Source organism: Agelaius phoeniceus, chromosome 15 (assembly GCF_051311805.1).
Source record: "Agelaius phoeniceus isolate bAgePho1 chromosome 15, bAgePho1.hap1, whole genome shotgun sequence".
Taxonomy (NCBI): domain Eukaryota; kingdom Metazoa; phylum Chordata; class Aves; order Passeriformes; family Icteridae; genus Agelaius; species Agelaius phoeniceus.
Window position 1 is genome coordinate 19,510,182 of NC_135279.1, and position 9,562 is coordinate 19,519,743.

The following is a 9,562-nucleotide window of genomic DNA, read 5'->3' on the forward strand; positions in this document are numbered from 1 at the left end:
CCTGCCGGCCGGCTCCCCCATCACTGGCCTGTGCCTTTCAGGTCCTCCAGTGCCTGGATGCCAGTGAATGTGGTGCCAGTGTTGTGAAGGTCTCTTCAAGGTACCTGCAGAGCGAGTGCAGGGAGAGGCGTCGCCTGGCGCTCAGGGCCCTGCTGGAGCTCATTGATGATCCCTCAATGGTGAGAAGGGGGCGGTGGCTGAAGCTGCGCTGGGAACGCAGTCACTTGGCCTGGCCTGGGCTTGGGGCACTGGGGCAGCTGCTCCCAGCTCTCCTGCCTCCCGCTTCAGCTGCCCGCGTGCTTCGGGACAGGCCTTTGGCCTCTGGGCCCTGCGGCAGCAGGATGGCCTTTCACAGACTTGTGTTCCGCACAGGCCCAAAGAATGTGGAGCCTGACCCAAAGCCTCATGGATGTGGTGGTTTGACAGGAAATGTGTTTTTTGGGATGCTGTGTTTTTGGCCAATGGATATTCAGACTTTAATATTGGCATTTAACCTGGCCATTGAGACATGGACACGCCTCTGAGAACACGGGGTTAAAAGCAGAGCTCTCCCCTGGGAGGGCCCTCTTGGGTTTCCGGCGGGAAAGAGTTCGGGTCTCTCTCCCGGCCCAGCTGCTGGCTGGGCAGGGGGAGGGGAAAGCCATGTGGCCGAGAGAGGTAGGCCTGAGCCCCGGGGTGGAAGGGTGGAAGAGAGAAAGAGAGAGAGAGACACCGGGAGCCATCGGGTGCCCCCCCTGAGAGACAGAGAGAGAGAGAGAGAGAAAGAGCCGCTGCCTGAGACTGTGACCTTGAAGCTTGATAAACATGGGCCTGTGCCGGCAGCACGGCTGGGACGGAGAAGAGGGGGGGGTTCAGCCGGCCACTTGTAGGAGCTTTTAACCCCTTTTTGGAAAATGAGAACTTCACAGAACATTGACCTTTCCTAGAAGATAGAGTGGAAGATGAGGAAGAAAATGGGCCAGTGTGAGAGAGGTCTGGGCAAGCGAGAGATAGTAGAAGAATAGAGAAGAATCCTAGTGGGAAGAGATGATGGAGTAGCTTTTGCTGGACTCTTTTTGTATAGCCATGGACAGACCCATGTTCCTTGTGATACAGAGACTGCATTCTAGGGGGAGGCAATGGCCTCAGAGCCAAGAGGGTTCAGTGTTGATGCCCCTCGGCCCCAGGGGGTGAAAAAATATGGGGGGGACAGGTGTCCCAAAGGAGAGATTGTGGGGACAGGTGTCCCAAAGGAGAGACTGTGCCTTTTTGGATTGGGACAGAGCATCCTTAAAAGACAACCCTAGAAGCAGTTCTGGTCCGTGTTCAGTGGTGAGAGCACTGGACATGAAAAGGAAGAAGTCACGACGGCAGATGTACTCCGGGCGGTGCCACGAGTGACATGGAAACACATGAGGCTTCAGCTGTGTTTCCAGGGGAAGCCCATGGCACAAGAAGGACTCCTCTCCTCTTGATGAACTGAGGATTGATTGTTTGAAGGGTGGTGCAGGACTGAGAGTTGGTGATTTGAGGAACAAATGTATTGAGCTGGAAATTTGGTGGGGGGAGGAGGAAATGCATTTGTGACGTTTTCATTTTCCCTGTGTATGTGTGTTCCTTTTTCTTTGTAGTTGTAGTGTAGTTAATAAAGTTTTGTTTTCTTTTTTCCCTAAGTAGGAGCCTGCTTTGCTTATTCCTGGTCACATCTCACAGCAGAAACCAGGGAGAAGGTATTTTCATGGGGGCACTGGCATTGTGCCAGTGTCAAACCATGACATTTTTGGTTCCCTGACCGGGAATCGAACCTTGGGGGGAATGATAAGATAAAGTTGTGAGTAAAGCTGTGAGATGGGACCAAAGAAGAATAAGAACAAAGCATGTATTGAGTTAAGGTAGCTGCATAGTAAAAATCTGGGGATGAAGGTTTTCCTGTTTTGTAGAAGTGTTGAAGTGTTTTGTAATTTTGTTAATAATTTTAGAAAGTGTGTTCTCAGAGGCGAAGGGTGGAATGTGGTGGTTTGACAGGAAATGTGTTTTTTGGGATGCTGTGTTTTTGGCCAATGGATATTCAGACTTTAATATTGGCATTTAACCTGGCCATTGAGACATGGACACGCCTCTGAGAACACGGGGTTAAAAGCAGAGCTCTCCCCTGGGAGGGCCCTCTTGGGTTTCCGGCGGGAAAGAGTTCGGGTCTCTCCCCCGGCCCAGCTGCTGGCTGGGCAGGGGGAGGGGAAAGCCATGTGGCCGAGAGAGGTAGGCCTGAGCCCCGGGGTGGAAGGGTGGAAGAGAGAAAGAGAGAGAGAGACACCGGGAGCCATCGGGTGCCCCCCCTGAGAGACAGAGAGAGAGAGAGAGAGAAAGAGCCGCTGCCTGAGACTGTGACCTTGAAGCTTGATAAACATGGGCCTGTGCCGGCAGCACGGCTGGGACGGAGAAGAGGGGGGGGTTCAGCCGGCCACTTGTAGGAGCTTTTAACCCCTTTTTGGAAAATGAGAACTTCACAGAACATTGACCTTTCCTAGAAGATAGAGTGGAAGATGAAGAAGGAAATGGGCCAGTGTGAGAGAGGTCTGGGCAAGCGAGAGATAGTAGAAGAATAGAGAAGAATCCTAGTGGGAAGAGATGATGGAGTAGCTTTTGCTGGACTCTTTTTGTATAGCCATGGACAGACCCATGTTCCTTGTGATACAGAGACTGCATTCTAGGGGGAGGCAATGGCCTCAGAGCCAAGAGGGTTCAGTGTTGATGCCCCTCGGCCCCAGGGGGTGAAAAAATATGGGGGGGACAGGTGTCCCAAAGGAGAGATTGTGGGGACAGGTGTCCCAAAGGAGAGACTGTGCCTTTTTGGATTGGGACAGAGCATCCTTAAAAGACAACCCTAGAAGCAGTTCTGGTCCGTGTTCAGTGGTGAGAGCACTGGACATGAAAAGGAAGAAGTCACGACGGCAGATGTACTCCGGGCGGTGCCACGAGTGACATGGAAACACATGAGGCTTCAGCTGTGTTTCCAGGGGAAGCCCATGGCACAAGAAGGACTCCTCTCCTCTTGATGAACTGAGGATTGATTGTTTGAAGGGTGGTGCAGGACTGAGAGTTGGTGATTTGAGGAACAAATGTATTGAGCTGGAAATTTGGTGGGGGGAGGAGGAAATGCATTTGTGACGTTTTCATTTTCCCTGTGTATGTGTGTTCCTTTTTCTTTGTAGTTGTAGTGTAGTTAATAAAGTTTTGTTTTCTTTTTTCCCTAAGTAGGAGCCTGCTTTGCTTATTCCTGGTCACATCTCACAGCAGAAACCAGGGAGAAGGTATTTTCATGGGGGCACTGGCATTGTGCCAGTGTCAAACCATGACATGGACCTACTGTGCGACAGTGATGCAGAGATAGCTGGCATGACCCTCATCACACTCAGCTTTCTATTCCTGCACAAATCACATATTATGATGTCAACCCCCATTGCCCTGCAGCTGGCTGAGGCGCTCCTGCCACTCTTTGACCACGTAAGGCTCTGTGCCCCCACCCACAGCCGCTGGCTGCTACCTGGAAACTGTGTGCCCTGTGCATTTCCAGCCCTGTGCCCAGGGGGGCCTGCAGGAGCCAATGCTGAGGTAGTTTTTCTTTTTTTTTTTCCTACAGGATAATAGCCAGGTACAGCTGCTCTCCATCAAACTCTTCCAAGACATGATGGAGTATTTGGAAGAGAGCGAAAACCCTTTCGAAAGCCCTGTGCAACAGAGCTTGCTTGCACTCTTCTTCCACTGCCATGATGAGAACCAGCGTGTGGCAGAGGTGAGGACTCGTGGGCTGCTGCTGTCCCCCTGGCAGGGGGCTCGGCTGCCTCCTGCCCTGCGCCTGCTGGATCGCAGCCTCCTGCAGGCCATGGCACAGGGACGCGGGTGCCGTGCCCTGGGCTGTGGGGCCATCTCCGCGTCCCTGCTGCTCTCCAGGCTTCTCGGGAAGTGCTGCTTTGTGCGCTCAAGTTGATGAAGAGGAGGGATCTCAAGAAGCTGGTGAAGGAGCAGAAACTGTGCAAGTTCAGCGAGTGCCTGGTAAGGAGGGCCTGCAAGGCCCAGCCTCAGGCTGGAGAAGGCCCCTGAGGGCGGCGCTCAGTGTGCGGGCCGGGCAGCTGTGCCCCTGCCCGCTGCGGCAGCCAGAGGCCGCGCGGGCTCCTCTCCAGGCTCCCGAGGGCCCGAGCCGGGTGCCCGTGGAGCCCCGGCCCGGCGGGGCTGCGGGGCGGCACCGCGGCTCCCCGGGCAGCAGCCGGCCCGCTGCCCCCTCCCCTCGGGAGCCCTTGGCCGGCGGCTGCTGGCCGCGCCTCAGGGCTGTGCGGGCAGGGGAGGCCGGGGCTGGGCGCAGGCAGCGCCCGGCCCAGGGGCTGAGCCCGCGCCAAGCCTTCCCTCCTGCCGCTCTCTGCAGCTGGCAGAGGACAGGAGCCGAGCGGCCGAGCACCTGCGCCGGGCCCTGCGCTACCTGCAGAGCCCACAGGAGCCCCTGCGAGAGGCGGCCATCAGCTTCATGGGTGAGCCACGAGCCCGCGCTCCCTCCCCGGCCCGGCCCGCCGCAGCTCGGCCCCGGCCCCGCCTGCTGCCCCGGCAGCGCCAGCCGGGCCCGGCGCCGTGGAGCCCCGCCTGGGCTGGGCATTGCTGCTGCCGCCCTCTGGCAGCCGTGCCCTGGGGCGGCAGCGTGCGCCAAGGGCCGGGCTGAGCCCTGCCGGGCCAGCAGCCCGTGTGGCCACAGCGCCGGCAGCGCCGCTGGCAGGGAGCTGTGCCGCTGCCGCCGTGACAGGCTCTGTGTTCACAGGCATGGCCGGGCGGCGCCTGAGGGGGCAGCAGCGAGAGCTGCAGCTGATCTGCACTGGTGAGTGAGGGCAGCGGGCTGGCAGCGGGGGCTGCCGGGGGGGAGCTGCAAGGCCTGCCCCGGCTGCGGAGGGCTCTGCTCCCGTGGCCAGAGCACACTGAGCTTTCAGGGCCACGGGGGCCATTGGTGGCCCGCAGCTTCGGCCTGATCGCCTTGCTCCCTGCTCCCTCCTGGCCATGGCAAGAGCCGGCTGGCATGGCCATTGCTGGGGGCTCTCCTCGGCTCCCCGCACATCCGGCTCTGACCGTGGCTCTGTTGCTCTCTCTTGCAGCCCTTGAAGAAAAAACAAATGACATCAGCCTCGCCGTCGGAAGCCTGGCAATTCAAACCCTCTGCATCCTCAAGTCAGGAGAGCGGGCTCCCATCTCCAGCTTCCAGTGGCTCCGAAATCACCTGCGCAGGGCATGGAAGGCATGGCCTCGTGTGTCACGGCTCGGCTGCCTGCCCTGCTGCAGCTCTGTGCAGAGCTGATCCCAGAAGCTCTTTTTGCTGGGGCCACATAAATCACGAGGAATTTTCTTTTACTACAAGAACGTTCTTTTCTTTTTTTTTTTTTTCCTTTACATGTAAATATAGACTGTGTTCTAATACACAGACTGCCAGGATCTTTCTTTTGCTGCCCAGGGTGCGCAGGGCCTAGGGGAAGAGGGGATAAAGGGTGCTTGTGCTCAGCCAGCTGCCCAGGCGTGCAGTGGGCAAGGGGAAATGGCCAGAAGGCCCTTGGCCTTTGGTGGTTCAGCTGAAGCCTTTGTGCTGCCCACAGAGCGGCTGGGCAGGGGCCGGAGCTGCGGGGATCCCTGCCCGAGCGCTGCCTGGAGATGGCCACAAGCCCTGTGCCAGGCAGGAAGCGCCATCCGTGCCCTCCTGCCCGTCTGCTGCTGGCTGCCTTGCTGAGGGCTCCCAGGTGCCTCTGCCTGGGGCTGCTCTGGAGCTGCTGTGGGGCTGCGGCGCTGCTGCCGGGCAGCTTGGCCGCGCTGGGGCAGGGCCTGAGGGGCTGGGGCGCTGGCAAGCCCTGAGCAATGGGGCTGTCAGAGGCCACAAGCAGCCCCCTGGCAGCCGCCTTCTTCCTGCCAGAGCTGACTTGCCAGGCAGATCCTGGGCACTCTGGAACTAACAGCATCAGTGTTATTAGAGGATGAAATTGATCAAAGATGTCTCAAGTCCCACCATTTCAGAGGTGTTTAAGGGGAAATTAAGGATTTGGGGACCCATTCTGTGTGGAGTGCCCTTGTTGCTAAGAGGCAGGAATTTGATCTCACCCTTCTTGTGTTGCTAAGAACTCCTCCCCTGACCCAAACCCAAACTCCAGCCCTGGGATACCCTATAAAAGCCCCACAGCCCTCCCTTTGCCCTGTCTTTCGGGAGTCAGAAATGGATTCTGGAGCTTTCTGAAACCCAGACCCATCTCATTTGTTCCTGGCACCGGCAGCTGCAGCCTCCCTGGACACCATGAACTCTGGAGAATGGGGGCAGCCAGTGGGGACAGGTCCTGGACTGCAAGATAAGTGTGTGTTCTGTTTGCCATCTGTCAGTGGTGGGGCAGTTATCTTCTGTTCATTGGGCAGTTTCTCTCTTCCACAACCAATCCTCCCTGTGGGGAGGTGTGTTCCATTAGTAGGCCATTAATTATTAATTATCTTCTGGTAATGTGCCACTGAGTGTCACTGCAGGGCTGATTAAATGACATCATCCCATTGGGAGATGCTCTGCCCAGGGGGAGGAGCCAAGCATTCCTACCTGGACAGAATCTGAGATTTGGAACACTGTAGGGAGCCTTTTCCAACTGGATTCCCAGAGGAGCAGCTGTCTTTCTTCTCCACTGGATTCCCAGAGGATCAGCCTTTTCCTACTGGATTCCCAGAGGTGTCACCCTGGGTTTTTAAGATTTTCTAAGCCTTCTGATGTTGACATTCTTGTAGTGAATTTTCTCACACACTTTCTGTAAATAACTAATTGTTTTGCATTCCTTTATGGAGGAGGAGAGAGTTGATGGATTGTTGGTTTAACCAGTGGCATTGGAGAGGTGCCACTGTCACCCTCCAATCCACTGTCACTTTTGGGAAACTATAAATGTTGGAGTCAGAAAATAAACGGCCCTTTTTTCTCTTTCACCTTGAGAACGGTGTGAGCGTGTGTTCTTTTGTGTCCTATAGCGACACAGAGGAGCAGCTGTCTTTCTTCTCCACGGGATTCCCAGAGGAGCAGCCTTTTCCTCCTGGATTCCCAGAGGAGCAGCTGTCTTTCTTCTCCACGGGATTCCCAGAGGATCAGCCTTTTCCAACTGGATTCCCAGAGCAGCAGCTGTCTTTCTTCTCCATGGGATTCCCAGAGGATCAGCCTTTTCCAACTGGATTCCCAGAGGAAGGAAGATTCCCAGGCCCATCTACAGCAGCCCTGGACCTTCAGAGGAAAACTCCACCCTTCTCCAGGATCCCTGCTCCAACAGAGCCACACCTGGCACTGCAGGAGGGCTGCAGCCACCACTGAATGGGACTGCTGCCAGCACCCTGACCCACAGGGTGTCAGGCCCTGTTCTGACTCTGTCAGTGGGGTTTTTTTCGTTTGTACTACTGCATTTATATTTTTATTTTTTCCTAAAAAAGAACTGTTATTCCTATTCCCATATCTTTGCCTGAAAGCTCCTTCATTTCAAAATTATAACAATTCAGAGGGAGGGGGTTTACATTTTCCACTCCAGGGGAGGCTCCTGCCTTCCTTAGAAGACACCTGGCTTTTCAAACCAAGATAATAACAAAGTTACTTGAACACCACAGATAGAAAATCCATTTTAATCTCTGCAAAAAGCCAATATTATGTGTCCATAACAATAAACCTCTCGCTGAGTGATGGTAGATGTCAAAGTAACTTTGCTATAAAGATATAGTTTTTATTTCTGTTGTTAATTAAGCTCAGTGAAATAGCTGCTTGTGTTAAACTGCCTGCTTGGATGGGATAACATCCAATGCACAGAGGATGAGGACACCTGTACAGATCTGCCAACTATCAGCACTCCCTGTCTGAAGTGAGCTACAATTTGGGAACATCTCATGTTTCATGCATGCAGTGGGTGACCAGATGATTTAAAATGCTAATAAAATAAACAAGAAAGATTTAAAAATGCTAATAAAATAAACAAGAAAGGTCATTTATGTTCCTCAAAATAACAACAACAACAACAAGAAGTTCTGGTTTAATGAAAGGTGGAATCCATTGCTCTTCAGAGCAAAGATTCATACCTGGAATAAAGAGTGTTCAGCCCAGCTGTTTCCACTATGAGGTCGTATTTCATCCCCCCTGAAAGTCCTTCATGTTTGCACAGAAAACTGTCCCTGCACAGCCCAATGAATTCCATCACTTCAGCTGGCCAAACAACCACTGTGGTCAAGTGGGGTCTGAGCAGCTTCCAGGATCCCAAGCAGCTTCAGAAGCTTCATTTTACACCTCCTCTTCTCCCAGTGAATACCCACGACCACCATCACTGTGGACCCATAGCTATGGATCACTGGCCTGGCCAGCACAGGGCTAATGTTTGCATCAGCCAGGAGGAGCTGCTCTGCCTGCCTGTCTGTCTCAGCCTCAGCCCTGAGACTCCAAATGCCTCCATTCTGGCCCAATCCTTCCTGGTGCTGAGCATAAGAACTCGTGCAGACAAGAGCAGGGAGGGAATCTCCCCAGCCGTTTATCACCTCAGCAACAAGACCTTGGTACCAGGCTGTTATCTGTAGCAGAAAGCAGCAGCAGGAAGGAGACACCAGATCACCAGCCCCAGGCCATGGCCCTGGTGCTGTCCTTACCAGTGATCAGTGTCTGCAGCTCTCCAGGAGCTCAGGGAGCAGGGATGCTCCTCACCATCTCATCTTACCCATGCACCCAAAGCCACGGCCAGCTGTGTGCTCCTGCCCACCAGCACATGCCAAGGCACAGCGTGGGATTCTTGGGGAGGTGTCCTCTGCAGGGCCAGGAGCTGGACTTGTTGATCCTTGGGGGTCCTTTCCAACCCAGGATATTTTGTGATTCTAAGGCTTTGGCCAGCCCAGGTTTCAGCCACCTCCCTGATCCAGGTGTGATTGACCCCAAACCAGATCTTGCCTCTGTCTACCCTCCAGTGCAAGGAACATGTTGCATCTACCCCAGCCCTGCTGCTTGTGTCTGATGGATCATGCTGACCTTTTCAACATATTTCTTAGAGTATTATAAAACATTATCTGACAAAAAACAAAAAAAAAAACCAAAAAAAAAAAAGAAAAAGGAAAAGAAAAAACAAACCAAAAAAAACCAACAAACCAACCCAAAGGAAATCAATTTGGGTAATGATGGCCTTTTGTTCCAGCTTATCCTGCACCAAACTCCATAGATGGTAACTCTGAACATTTCCCAGACCTTCACAGCAGAGTTTGGAACTGTCTCTGATTTCTTGGTTGTTTCATGACACATGCATTTCTCCTATATAATCCCAGTGTTTTGCTTAGAAGCCATATTATAACTTGGAATCAACCTTCTTCATTTGAACATCTAGGACAGATTCACACATCATTTCACCATTAACTAGGACAGACTCAGCCTTGCAGATCTTTCAGGTTTCAAACCTGGCTGTGTTGTTTCAGTCCTTTGCTGCTGCCTGTGTTTTGTGAAAAAAAAAAAATTAAATAACCAGACGTTGGGACTTTCTGTTGCGGCTTGAAGAAGAACACAGGTTGTTTCATCACTGTTGTGAGACATGTGTTA

The 9,562-nt window shown here is 53.6% G+C and overlaps 1 protein-coding gene across 1 annotated transcript; it reads left to right on the forward strand.

Moving 5' to 3' along the window:
• The first annotated feature begins 381 nt into the window (after positions 1-381).
• On the forward strand, positions 382-5,477 carry LOC143695320 (uncharacterized). Its single transcript, XM_077186610.1, has 5 exons — positions 382-3,480; positions 3,617-3,769; positions 3,928-4,029; positions 4,397-4,473; positions 5,462-5,477. Exons 1-5 carry the CDS (start codon positions 3,334-3,336, stop codon positions 5,475-5,477), a joined length of 495 nt encoding a protein of 164 aa, XP_077042725.1. The 5' UTR covers positions 382-3,333.
• Positions 5,478-9,562: the final 4,085 nt, after the last annotated feature.